Source organism: Apteryx rowi, unplaced genomic scaffold (genome assembly GCF_003343035.1).
Source record: "Apteryx rowi isolate R43461 unplaced genomic scaffold, aptRow1 scaffold_463, whole genome shotgun sequence".
NCBI lineage: Eukaryota > Metazoa > Chordata > Aves > Apterygiformes > Apterygidae > Apteryx > Apteryx rowi.
In genome coordinates, this window is record NW_020450720.1 from 157 (window position 1) to 15,050 (window position 14,894).

The following is a 14,894-nucleotide window of genomic DNA, read 5'->3' on the forward strand; positions in this document are numbered from 1 at the left end:
TCTCCTTATATGCGATTCCAGCCCCGGGTATATGTGGCACTTCCTGTAACTTCTGCGGTTGCGCCGGCTGTTGCTAGGGGGTCTTCTTCAGCCTTCTGGTGGTCGTGGGGATGAAGGCTGGAGTCTTCCTCTGCGTTGTGTGTGGTGACCCTCAGGTCATGCATATATTTTACAAYTGTGTGACCTCGCCATTGCCATATTAGGCTATCTAAACTAACATCGCCGCCTCGCTGGCTCCACTTAATTATCTCAGGCGGGGTACATGCCCTCATTGCAGGATGTTGTGGTTTTAGCCCGTAATTAGCGCCTCGTTTCACCGTAAAATCACTTCCCGATTTGATGTAACAAACTAGCACCTATCACAGAGATGCTACAAAATGGTGTTATGGTTGATATCTTCAGAGAAATTATTTGGCGTACAACAGTGGTGTGTGTAGGACATGACAGACACTGATATATTTCATAAGACAATACAGAAGAACATCTTCTAATCCTCCTAACTGTGTCAGTCTGACAACCTGTCAGGGACCATTTATGTGCAAATGATCTTCACACTCTTAGTAACTTTAACCTAACATTAATGGGGCAGATGTTCCACACAGGAGAAATGAGGCAACCACCAGTTTAGAGAGAATAACAACAACGGAGCTGAGAAAAACTGGGTTAGTGGTGGTACTGTACTGCAGCATGTTCTACTCACACTTGTGCCAGAACATGCAAATTTAATATTTCTGATGCATTTGGGGGGGGGGGGGAGTTGCTTTCAAAAGACTGTCTTCAGAGAGCCATCCAGGGAATTAAATACTCTTAATTATGATCAGGGAGTCGGCAGTTCTATTGAAGTTTCAGATATTAAAAAAATAAAATATATATGTATTTTTTTTAATTCTGTTTTTCACAGGAGAATCCCTTCAAGGAAAGGATTGTTGAATCTTTCTCAGAAGATGGAGAAGGGAGCCTCAGCTTCAATGATTTTGTGGACATGTTTTCTGTGCTCAGTGAAATGGCTCCCAGAGAGCTTAAAGCAATCTATGCCTTCAAGATCTATGGTAAAGTATTGGGATGCAGAAGCAAAATGACTCTATTGATTTATGTTAACTTCAGTATAAGAGGGAGTTTTATTATACGGTCAGCTGTGTTTTTAAAGAAAATCAAATTAGAGCCCTTCTTACTTTAAGAACTGAATTCTTCATTCTGGTCCAGTCCACAAGATACCAGTTTAATTTTAAGCCTACTTTATGAACAATGTGATCAAAGTGCTTTCATGTTAAACATAGTTTTTGAAGTTGCTTCTGCAAATATAGACAAAAGGACAAACTGAATGATACATATTCATAGTGAGTCCACAGTACAGCTAGAGATGCAATTCATGTATTCTGAGCAGATATCCTGTTTTGTTTTTTGTTTTTTTGTTTCCTTCCCCTTGCAGCCTAAACAATCTGGAGTGTTAGCTTTATGGGAAACAAAAGCTCAATCTGGCAAAGCACTAAATGCCTTCAATTTCTTTTTGATTTCTTATTACAAAGGAAGGAGTTTGCTAATACTATATCTAAAAAAGTATGTTATCTAGTGATTTCCATATTTCCTAGGCTTTTTATTGAGCTGTTCCTATCTTGTGGAATCTAAGCAAATATTAAAATATTAATAATAAATGTTATAATTTGCTAGAAAAATTCAGTGCTAAGTGCTTCTAGAGAATGCATATGTTGATCAAGCATTTTGAACTTGAGAGAAAATGCTCTATCTTTGGTTAAAATTAGAAATTCTCTGAAGTTAGCTCTAAGCTTTGCTTGCATCCTGCTGTGGAAAAGCAAACACTGTATAAGGTGTGGACAATATTACTATTTTCCCTAAGATTTCAGGGTATAAGGCTTAAAGTTGATGGGGCTTGTTAACCACTCTTTTGTACACCTTTTTGTTTGAAGTAAATGCATCTGAGTTGTTGGTGGTCTTTTAATTGGTTGTTTTACTGTTTAGATTTTAACACAGATAACTTCATTTGTAAATCAGACCTGGAAAAAACCCTCAATAAGCTGACCCGAGAAGAGCTAACAGCAGAAGAAATCACACTAGTTTGTGAGAAGGTGATAGAAGAAGCTGATATGGATGGTGACGGGAAACTAGGATTTGCAGATTTTGAAAACATGATTTCCAAAGCACCAGACTTTCTCAGGTATTAGAATTATCTTAAGAAGATCCTATTTTTGCATATGGTACTGTTTTAGGATATCCACTGTGTAGTGTAATATAAAAAACACCTGACCTAAGTATGTGAAGTACTTATCCCAGAAAGACAGAGGGTGATTTCTTACCGTAACTCAGTTTACTTTTCTAGAGTGTATTCCAGTTCTCTCCTAACTTGAAGACTAAGAGCTCAATGACTTTTAATTATCTCCGCAGTGTATATGATTTCTTTAGAAAGATATTTTCATCTACTAGAAGCTCAAAATTGTATTGTTTTCAAGCATTTAGCAAGGATCCGTGCTATCTGACAAGGGACTTGTCCTATGCTTCAGGGTTGGGTGTTTTTTTTTTTTTTTTTTTCTTCAAGATTTCAGATGTTCAGTGTCATGGCTAGTTTAAGCTCCTTTTTTCTCTCCTTGATGGAGAATATCTAATGTAGTGAGTATAACTTTATTGGCAAGGTTACGTGGATTATCTGAATTTGCATATATATTACAAATATACATGGAAGCACATTGATCGTTTGCCCTGAGAAGGTGAAAGCTAGAGGCCATTTCAGCAGTACAGTTCATGCTGGCACCATAAAATCAATTAAAATAATTAATTACTGCAATCTTTCTCAGATTGGCAGTTAATCTGGATTGGTTTTTTTGGTAACTGATTTCTTTTGATTTTTATTGCTGAGTTTCTTCCTAATGCTCTCTAGACAAAACCCAATTATCTTAGGGTAGAATTTTTCTTGCATGTTTCATATTTAAAAGGACCTTGTGAAAATGGCAAAGATTTTCATTTTTATACATTAATAAAATATTCTACAAAAATTTATGGTTAAGACTGTTACTTAAGTAATACAAGGATAGACCCCCTTTAAGAAATTCTGCTAAATCAGCTAACAAAGTAAGATAGTCCCAGGCTGGGAGTTCACATTTGAATCCAGAATCCACTGGTAGAACAGCCTGAAGCTAAAACCTGGGTCTGATTTCTCCCCAGACTTGCTGAATTCTGTAGTCTAGGTCATCTATATCTAATAGTAAATGCCTTTTGCTAACTTGAAAAACTTGTGTTTTTTTCCCCCCTCCCCCCCCCAATCTCTTTTCATATACATAGTTGTAAAGCTGGTAGTGTTGCTGTTCTTCTAGTGATAATTGATAATAACAGACAAGTTCTAACATCTGGAAAGATGAATAGTCCAAGAATTATCAGGACTGCAAGCAGGTATACAGTATAATAAGTTGTTTCGGGGGTCATGTTGGAAATAGTAGATGCTAGTTACTATAAACTTACATCTCTTGATTAGGTGGCTGAAATCTAAGAAGGAATTTTGATTGAAGTTCTTGCTGCAGTTAGGGCACTAGTCCTGTCTCACCTGTATAGATTTTCTGGTGTCTGATGAGGTGTGGGAATCCTTTGCAGCCTTTCTATCAGATGGAACACGTACAGGCTCTCCTTTTTACACAGCTGCCTGTTTGCATGAAACATGTAGGAACTTAATTATCTTTCAGTCAAATGTTGTTGTATTCTGCCAAACGATTCAGATGTTACTGGGAAGGAGGATTAAAAAACTCAGAGTGATTGAATGAATTTTATTTCCATAGGAAATAAAGCTTAAATTAAGATAGAATTAAGATAGATCAAAATTTGTAGTCATAATCTTAATGGTAATGGTGATTTACGGTTTTTAAGGGTCCTGCAGAACACAGAGCAGTTTGTTATGTCTTCAGTAAATGAAGTCTCTGAGGAAAGACATATTAGTAGAATCATTTTGTTACAATAAAGTGTGGTGATCTGGTCCCTGTGAACCCTGGGAAACATCAGCTGAAGAGTCTCGTTGACAAAGAATCAACTTGAGAGTAGGTGCTATAAAGTAAATGTGAATGTCTTTTATACGTTGGAAGCATATCAGGAATTCCTTGACTAGTCAAGTGTATTAGCTGAAACTCTTTTGGAACAAGATACATATTGTCATTATGGAGAGGCTCTGCTGAGTAGGTACTCTAATTTTTCATTTACATATATTGCTAGGTTAAAAAATATTTTCTTTATATCATTCTCCATTTAGAAGCTGCTGGGGTCAGGTAGAGTTTCCTTTAATGAAGTGAAGGCTGCACTGTGCCTACAAATCTTGTAGAGAGCTCAGATCAAATTTGAAGAATTGAGGACAGGCCTGAAGACTCAGCAGAAGCTGTAGCTTCAGAGGTTGCCTGTGCCATGACTGACTTTACTGCTGTGCTGCAGAGGCTCACAAACTGCTGACCGGGAACTCCAAGCTGAGGATGCTATGTAATCCAATCATTTCCTGAGAAAGTTGCAGAGGGGAATATTTGCCATGGTAGCCATTGGAACGACTGCTGTTATTTTTCTTTTCCGAGTTTGTGGTGTTTTGGGAAGCTGAGGAACTAATGAGCGGAAAGATCAGAAGTGCTTGGTACTCAACAGGGCAAGAAGATGAGTAAATAGAGGGATGAAATGAAAGGTAAACAGTTTGATATAGATTAGGTAAAGAGAAAATAGGGAGGGACGGGTCACTGACAGTACTGATTGCTCAAAGAAATAGGCTACAAATATTAGAAGACTGATCATCCAGTTACTTGGCTTAACCCCATATACTTTGAGCCCTGTCTGTGTCATGGTAAGCTCATGTTATCGAAACATCTCCTTAATGTCCAAGGCAATGATGCATATATTTAAGGCAGACTTTTTCCATCTCTGGCTTCAGGGGAAATGATGGCTTCACAGTCTTTTCTGGATCTTGATTAGTTGGCCATCAGGCTTTGACTCTGAAGTCCTCAGGCTTAAGAGCTCCAGATGAGACATGGTCTAAAGAAGGGTTTTCTTCCACCTTCTGGCTGAAACACTGGTTTAGAGCCTCTGACTGTTCAACCCAGCATCATGTTTTTCAACCTTTAAAGCTGTATTTTAAAATGAGGAAAAATGTCAAAAGTCTGAGAGCTGAGAAAAGAGTGTGTGCTTTCTCTGACTTGGTTTTTCTTTCAACCAGAATTAACAGCTGCAGGAAAGGAACATGACAAGGTCATGAGACTACTTTTATCCAAACCAGCCTGTATGGAAGACTTGATACATCTCCCCTATTGCTTTTTACTGTTCCTTTTCTCTGTGAAAGTATCTAAGGGTATTCTTAATCATATTTTTGCTATATGCACTGTATCATAGGCTATCCTTTCATAGTCTGAGCCACTTTAATTTTTGAAATACTATGCAAATATTGCATTTTAAAAGGAGACAGTCATTCAACATTTGGAATGGGATCCATTGAATCTTAATGCCGCAACAGATACACCAAGGACGGACTAGGCACTGAAGCTAAATCAGTGCTGTCTGGTAGTTCTTTCAGAATTAAAGCTGATGCCTGCTAGTATGTGACAGTATAGACAAGCTTACAATTCCTCTAGCTGATCTCTCACCACATTGTTTTTGATCATTTACAAGTCAGCTGTGAGCAGCAGTGTCTTCTATAGAGGTTTTGCTGTTGCTCTTCCTCTGACAAAGTGCACCGGACTAGGTTGGAGAGTAGATACAACCAGTACTCCAGCCTTTTAGCTTCTTTCCCAGTACATCGGAATTGCTGGTGGCTAGGGAACTTAGGACCCTGTCTTGTTTGTGGAGCAGGGCAATTGTATACAGTCCTTTGCTCAAACTGAGTTCTAAAGTTATAACCAAATCGTAAAATGTTTTACAAATTACCATTAGAAATCATTGTATTAAAATTGCATCTACAAATGCAAAGTGGCTTGTATATGTAATGCTGAAGTACAAGAGAGAACAATTTCACTTAAGTATTGCCTCCATTTTCCTAACATAAAATCCGGTTGCTTATTGATTGGTTTCAATTATATCATAGCAGTCTCGGACGCATTAACTATTCATTTAATGAAACAATGTTTCCTTTTAACCTGAATTTATCTCCAGCTCCATTTACAGCCACTGATTCTCTTACCTCTTCTATATCTTTACCTGTAATGGTCCTCTTAAGTGATAACCATAGGCTGGATACAGCTGTATTCAAGATAGGTGATGCAGTTTTACTGTGTAGCATAATATAAAACATGCAAACCACAGGAAGTGTCCTAACAGTGGATCAACAACCCTATATGCCAGTGATAATCTTAATATTGTAAAGAGATATGAAAGCATGTTTTCATAGCAATAAAATTGTCCTTTTGGAAATCTTCAGCAAATGCATAGAAGAAATACTTAATGTCCAGATACAGCTATAATTTCATTTGGTTTTGTATATCTCCACTTTCTGTACCCAACTGGATGCATTCCAGATTTTAATTTCAAGAATGCCTGTTTTCAGATGTTTGGCAGGTCTGAAAGTTAGACACCAAGGAACAAAAGCAGTGGATGCTTTTGAGAATGATTGCCAATGAGCAATCAACATGCTGGGCAGCTGTAGTTTTCAGAGAATTTGTCTTGAAGCTATGGGCAATCAACATTTCTGAGTATCTTATTCTAGAATACCACATTGGCACCTAGTATCTGCTCCTTTTGAAAATGTTGACTGATTTACAGACCTCAGCTGACTTTTATTGGCCATAAAGGCTTTCTCATCGTGTTCTTTAGCCTTTTGCTCCACCAAAAGCCACTTCAACTCATAAGAGTAGGTAGGAAGCTTAGGATACAAGGCACTTTGGTTGGTTTTATCCTTGGCTCTGCCATTGCTTCAGCAGGTGATCTCTGCTGAGCCATATAGCATTTTGCCCTCCTTTTACTCTGTAACATGTGAACAGTGCTTATCTGACTTCTGACAAACACTGAGAACTTTTATAATAGGAGCTGTACAACTATAAAATCTCATTATCATTAAAATAAATTATAAAATTACTAAGGAGGCATATCTGCTATACCTTGTTTATGGAAAATCTTTGAAAGTCAGATTGCTATAACAATGTATATTCCTTTTTTGAAGCACTTGCTACATAAGCTCAATATGGACTCTTTTAAGCTGGCATACTATTATGCATGCTTAATACATACAGCAGGCATTAATTCTGGCACCATGATCCAGGCTTTAACCTCATATGAGCTGAAGTTCATCTACTGCATGTGGAGTGATTTTTTTCCTTATCTCATCATTTGTTTCTCAAACTTTTATTTAATGATCCTGTGTAGGTTTAATCTTCTACAGGCAGCCTTTGCAAGCTTTGTACTGCTGTCAAACAAATGAAGATGCAGTAAAGTCTGTTCCTTGATTTGCACTGCTGCTGTTGATTTTTTTTTTTTTTTTTAAAGACTGAAAGAAAATTCTGCTAACCATTGACCAGGGCTGAAGATATGCGCATTGTTGGCTGTTATCCCAGAAGATTCAGTAAGCTGTAAATGATAGTGACAGTTGCTAGTTCAGAAAATTTGATCCCATTAGGTTTATTTCATTCAAAATTCTTATCATTAAGAAAGTGCTTGTAGTTTAATGGAAGTATTAGCACTCTGAACTGGCCCTAGCAAAGTGTTCTGTTCTGCAAGACTGGTTACGTTTTCCACAGGAAATTGTTCTATAAATCATCCTGGAAGTTTAAGTTTATTTGAAGGCCTGACGGTGAAGCATACTATAACAATTTGAAATTGAATTTGAGAAGAACGTGTCATTAGTAACACCTGGGAGCTGCCAGAACTAGATGGAGAAACAACTGATTAAACAAAACTGTCATTGCTGTAGGTGCGCTATTTCCAAAACCTTCATGGGCCTTCACCCATAGAACAATTGCCATTCTGATTGAAGTCCTGCCTGAAGCTGAAATAACAGAAGATATGTCATAGGAAACGTGTGTCCCGTAAGACCTGTCCCAGAATGCAGATTATCTAGTTCCTAAGGACTAAAATTAAACCTAGTGAAAAATTGGCAAGAGATACTCAGAGAAAAAAAAAAAAAAAAAACTGTGGCAGGAATCGTTTTTTTGTCAGTATTTTCTACAGCATGTTTCAGCTTAATCTCCAAAGGACAAAATGACACTATTTGATAGAAATGCAAAAAATTTCCCTGAAGATTTTCTTCTTTCTGTAGAAAACTTGCTCATAAATCCAGTTTTGCAGTGAAGTGAGTCTGGATGGATTTTTTTTTAATTTTTTTTTTTTTTTTACTAGATCATGGCTAAAATGTGCTCACATGCAGTGCTGTGAATTTTTTTTTTTTTTGTTCCTAGATATTATTGGTATATAGGTCTTAGATTTTAGGGTGTTTAGGTTAATGTGGGGTTTCTAGACATTTCTTGAGTTGTAAACAAAGTTACAATTCTTTTTTCTAAAACCTCAGTGTTGGTAAGCTCTTTGCATCACCATATGCTTTGTTTCACAAAACTCAGGTTAGTATGCCAGATTGGTATACGTCATATCTTTCTGTGTCAGCCAGATTGAATAAATTCTTAGATATTAAGTCCCAGGTTACCACTGCAAACATGCAATTTGATCTGCTCCATACACATACTACAGGGCTTCCTTCAGTGAATTCCTGATTCAAATTGAATACTTGTGATTAAGCTAGAGCATATTTTTTGGAAAACAAAATCTCATTTGAGTATGAATTTTTGTAGTTGCATTGAAATCAAATAAATAAGACAAAATATGGTGCATCAGAATACCATCTTCACCAATCAAACTTGAAATTGCATTAAAAATACCATGTTAATTGTTTTCCAGTAGTCTGTATTGATGGACATTATTCACTTCATGTTCCTTCAATTCTTTGTTATTTGAATCCTAAATTAACTGTTCCAATGTCATGCCAATAATTGATATTGGACTAACAAACACACAGCTCTTATAATTGCCCTTTTAAATATTGTCACATTAGATTGATTCTATATCTGTTTTCCTTAGGGGGTGAAGGGCTCCTTTGATATCACTTTCAAACTCCTGGGTGCAAGTAGTCAGTTTGTTTAAAAAACAAACAAACAAACAATTTTTAGAGCTTTCCTTAAACTGTTCCCAATCATGAGTCATATTTCTGATTCAGTTCTTTCTCTAGTAGTTTTCAACTTTGTGAACATGTCTTTTAAAGTTGCTGCTTGTTTGCGTGTACATGCACATCCATAGACAAGTCCCTACAGAATAGTTTGGACTTTGTATTTTTAATACGCAAAGACTATAAATAATCAAGTCACAGTTGCTTCTACCCAAGTCCTATAATCATTTTTTTCTGAATTTCAGAATTTGTTTCAGTTATCATCTTTAATTGGTAAGAGTCTATGTGAAGCAGTGTTTTTAGTGCAGAAGTCATCATTGGTGTTGGCTTTTGTATGCTGTGACTTGTCATAATTCGTGTCTGGGCTATGGAAAGTCAGCTTTTTCATGCTGTCTGTGTCCCTTATGAAACAGCCTTTCTATGTTTGCAGTATATACTCTTTCAGAAAATAATCTGTCTTTTTTGGAAGGCTGGATGTCTCTTCAAGGACAGATGAGATTATCCTACAAGTGTTGAGAGCTTTCTACGGATGTATCTCATTCACCTTTTGATTCCATTCAATCATTTCATGGTAGAAACATTTCTTACAGTTTTCACTCAAAGATCTTGCAATAAATAAACTCCTCTAATCACATATGGATTTATTAAAGAGTAAATGGATTGTTGCCCCTCTTCTTCCACTGTTAATACTGCCCAGTACAGGATGCATTCTACTCTTTGGTGGTGCTGAATAGTTATCTGCCTCCACACACACAGTGTTGCCTGAAGCTGTGGGCCTTAGAGGTGATGGAGAGTACAGAATCAGCTCCGTTTTAATTCCTTGGCAATCCGTTATTTTCTGTCTTGAACGTATTTGAAAATTTCCAGATCTGTGCATCCAAAATTTCCAGATCTGTGCATCCAAAAACTCTTCAGCCTCTCGAATGCTCTCAACCTTTCAAGTTTTCTTCTGGTGTAAGTATCAAAATTACACTTTTCGCATACAAGGATGCATAATGAGTACCTTCTGATTTCATTCAGGAAAGAAATCATTGCATATGATTTATACATTATTAACACTGTTCTGTTGCTAATTGTCATGATGTTGAACTGAGATTATTACCTATAGAGAGACGTTTCAACATGATCTCTTTAACTTATCTTCTTTCATTCTGTTAAGATGCTCAGGAGTTATTCTGAAAACTGACAGCAGTAATAAGTCATACTGTTTACTTGTACCATAGCGCAAACAGAAAAAGTATAAACAGTCAGGGTCTCTTAGTATTTAGTGAGAGAAAAAACAAGTTTATGTGCCTCTTCTGACCTGCTCAGGAACCCAAAATGTTGTTCCATAGCAAAAATGCAATTGGGAAACATTTTGGCTCTGCTGTATACCCAATAAATAAACCAGTTTCACTTGATCTATTCCAGAATTGAGCTTGGCCCCCTGAGCTAACATTTTCAGAGAATGGGAATTTCCCTAAAATGTTTTTGGGAGAAGATTTGCTGTGCAGATCACTAGTAACTATAAATGCATTGTCCAGCAACGGATTTTAACTGTCTTGGAGAATGAGAGACCTGAGATCATTCAAAATTTCAAATGTCAGTGGTTTATCTATATTCTACCTGCTGTGATACAAACTAAAAAAGGAGTAACTGTTCTTCTTGCTTATGTTATACTGAAGAAGGTTTCAAGGCTCAGTATTTGTATCCATTCCTGGTGTCTAGGTTTAGCTCAGTATAAAGACTGAAGCCATTTACCAATTTGTGATCTGAATTAGTCAGACTAGATCTTTGCTCGAGACCCTCTCTCCTGTGCTAAATTGTATTTTTTCATATGATGCCATCAATATCTCATTATCATGTGGAATAATTTTTTTTATATGAGAAATATTAATGGTCTTAGAATAACTCTTAATTTGTGTACTTATACCAGTGATCAGGATTTGTTCTTATACACGAAAAGATTATTTTAGACACAACATTTTTTCTTGTTGACAGACTAATGAAATCTTCCTTTTTGCGAGGAAGCATTCTGACTTAACCAGCCTTGCTGCCCATATATGTTTATGGATATACATCTCAGTGTGTAATCAGAATTGAAGTCCTTTTGATTATAACTTCTAATTCACAGTCCAGTAGTTTGCACCTAGAGACTGTGCATTGGAGGAACACTTGGAACTCAATTTTGATAAAGTTTAAAGACACTCTGAAAAATTAAGTTATGAAAACACTGATCCTAAATCACCAATTTTTTTGTGAAAGTGCGGATATGATACTTTAGTGCTAACAGACCAGAAGGTCACCTTAGCTGTGTTTTTAAGGTGGTTTCACCATTCTGTGTCTGCTCATCATTATTACAAGAGGCAAGGAAACGATAAGACTACTAGTAAATGGATCCTTTTCTTCTTGCAACACCAACATCTTCAATTGAACGGTTACTGTAAGACCTTCAATAAAAACTCTTCCAGTAAAGTCACGTTTCCAGAATATTGACTTCCAGTAATACTCTGAAAGCGTTTAAAATCATAGTGCACGTCTCCTTTCAAAGTAACTTCACTATTTTTCAAATATTGGCATTTGAAGCATTGCTTGAGCAGGGGAATTCTCTGTGGAGGATAACAGAGAAAAGCCTTGTGGGATTATTCCATCACAGTTACTGTAGTTGTTAGTCTACATGAAGTCTCAGTTTAGGAATACGCTCACTGGTTCTGTTCATGCTCTACCTATGTCTGACCAGAGGAGCCTTACTGCCAGAAACCTGGACGTATGGCTGGAGCAAGTGCTGGCCTTAATCACTGGAGTTTTCTTGAGGTTTTATTAAGTAAATACTGTATTATCAGTGTTTAGAAGAAATGTGAGACTATCCCAGTCACAACCAAGCAGTGATCTATCAAAATGATAATAAGTTCCAAATGAAACGATAAATCCCTGAGCTCTGCCATCAAACTTTCCACATTGGGTACAGGCCTGAGGATTAACTTTTGTATCCTTTTCAACGGGACCTGCTTATGCCTTAATATTAGGAATCCTTGTATTTGGAGTAGTTCACAGTCTTCTGAAGGTAATTTCACGTGAAGGTAACTTTATGTGAAGAATTGCCCTTCTGACACACTCTGAAACTAGAACAAGGAACTCTTTACTGCAGGATTTTTGCAGGTCAAATGACATGGCTGGATTGCAAAAGTAATTGAGTAGTTTTATTATCAAATTATCAATAATTTATCAATATCTTTACCAAAAACCTACTATGATTATGAGTTAAAAATGTCTTCCTTTCTGACAGATCATAAGCTTTCTAATAAATCAACAATTTCAAGTATTAGATCTGCTTCTTTGTTAAGTAAAAACTTTCAAAATGAGAAATATAGTTTAAAAACAGCCACTGTTCATCCTATATCATTCTGATATCAGTTCATTCTTTGATACTTGAATTTACTAATTCATTCTGCAGGAAGGCTGATCATACTTCCTGCAGTAAATTTTAACAGATTTAGGAATGCATGTCATCTTGAAATACTTCAGCATAAGTGAAAATACGCTTCAGGTTTTTTCACCTTTTTTCTGAAACATTCTTACTGGGATAAAAGATAATATAGAACAGAATTTCAGATTCATTACCCAGCACCTTCCTTTATGTACTGTAAGGAAAATAGTCTGCATAATGATGAATGTGTTTATATCTCTTGATCTTTTTTTTTCCTTTACAGTACTTTCCACATAAGAATCTGAAGATGTTTCTGTGAGCCAGTGTTATCAGAAATGACTTGCCAGTCCAGCCTTTCTGAATCTCAGGCACTTCGGGGGCTGTTGTCCTCTATTATGGCTTCTTAGAACTCAGCAAAAAGTACTGAAATAATTCTGGTCCACCAAGAGTCAGAAGCATCATTTGATCTGCGAGACGTTTGGAACAGTGATGTTTTTATCTCCACTGTTGGCCAAGCACTCTGGCAAAGATGGTTGGTTCTTGGGTTGTGGGTTTTTTTTTAACAGGCAGAACCAGAATATTATTAAAGGTATTTCCACATAGTTTTTATATTTATGAATATTTAATAATACTCTTAAAAGCAAAAAAAAAAAAAAAAAAAGTAAAGAAGATTGACAGAAAGGTTAGCTTTGGTGACATTTTCCAACAGATTTTGAAAGAAAGTAAGGGCCTTAAATAGTGAGATGCCTCTATCACTGTGTTATACAGCTGGGGATCTTACGTGGAAATAATCTTAGGTGAAAGAACTGCAGTCAAGATCAAGTTCCCAGTGTTGAAGACAACCACACCCCAGGTTTGCCTTTCAGTCACTGAAATGGCAGTTGCTGGGTTTGGTGCTTACCTTCAACCAATATTTTATGGACTGTCATGTCCTTATAAAACTTGAAGTATTTGCCTTTTCTATATGATTTGCATACATGATTCATTTCTTCCCAAGAAACTTTAAACTGTTTCCTTACTCTCAAAGGAGGTCTTGCCTTTTTCTCATACTCTGGGCTGATAATGTTGTATGGAAAAATATGATCGTCTGTAACTCATGAAGAAATTCAAGAAGCACAGCACTACTACTAAGGACATAAAAAGATCTTTTCTTTCTAAACCAGCTATGCAATCTTTCCCATAAAATGCATGAATGCAGCTCTGTATTTTTCCTCCCTCTCCAGCTGGAAATCAGCTATGTCTTTTTGTTTTTAATTCCAGTATTGATTAGGTACTGGGGCCTGAAGACAATCATACATGTATTACTGTTCTAACAGTCAATAGAAGGGCTCTGTCACTTACATGGCTTCTGTATCAAAGTCATCACAATTAAAACTTTTGACGGATTTTATCTTGCTCTGAGAATTTTTGTGCTAAGCCTGTGTTAATTTCCTTTCTAGTCATTATTCCAGTTACTATAATGTTAAATCTGTCAAAGGCTGAAGCGTGTTATCCTTATTGAAATATTTGTTAAATCAGAGGAATGAATTTTTTACCATTTCTGTAAGGATGATGATATGTACTCTGGAACCTCTAAAGTGTGATAAGCTTTCAGTGCAGCTTGCTGTTCAAATTTACAGAGGGTGCCTCAAGAAATATTTGTCTAGGAGTACAGTTTTACATAAAGAGAGTCAATGGAAATTTTGTATATTCAAGGGCTAAAGGACTGACTGTTCCCTAAGATAACATAATGAAAATGAAACTTGTATGTTGGAAATAACATTGATTTTTAAAATTTTTTTAATTATCAAAGTGATCTTTTTTTTTGTCAGTGATATGTTTACAGTATTTTGATTCTTCCTCTTACTGGTTTCTGTTTGGTTAAAGGAATTAGTGCCTGTATTTTGTTTGATTTATTTCCCCAAGTTAAAGCTAACATAAATCAATCCTGGTGTCAGTTTTGAATGAGTGGGAAGAGATTCAAGCCTCAATTGTTTTCATTTCAAACAGGTTAAGTCAGATCTATTGGTTAATTCAAGCAGTTTGGAAGACATAGGCATTAAGAGAGAATGTGTTAAAAATACTTTCTATTCATTGAAATGTCAACCTGGTAGTTTTTTATGTCTTTCAAGACACAAATTCAATCTTGAAACCCTACTGAGAAATGTTTTCCTGTCACTATTAATGTGTTGTAAAATACCAGGTTGCAAGAATCTGTATCAGATTATTCAGACGAAAAGGGTCTGGTGCTGATCTCATAGGTCAATTCCCTTCTTCAGTGCTCTTTTTCTGTGTTTTAAAGTTTGTGTTGGCTAAAATTCTTTCTTCTCTTCCTGACATTGTGTGCCTTTCCGCAAGGAGGTCATCACCCCTCTTAGAGGAAGACCCCAGCTGCCTTGGAACGTG

General features: G+C 36.5%; 1 protein-coding gene across 1 annotated transcript; it reads left to right on the plus strand.

Moving 5' to 3' along the window:
- Nucleotides 1-895: 895 nt before the first annotated feature.
- On the plus strand, nt 896-13,895 carry LOC112971923 (calcium and integrin-binding family member 2-like; the record flags this gene model as incomplete). Its single annotated transcript, XM_026077835.1, has 5 exons — nt 896-1,049; nt 1,978-2,173; nt 3,292-3,399; nt 9,994-10,057; nt 12,793-13,895. Coding segments are annotated over 5 exons (558 nt in total), but the record flags the coding sequence as incomplete, so codon positions are not given.
- Between the last annotated feature and the right edge of the window lie 999 nt (nt 13,896-14,894).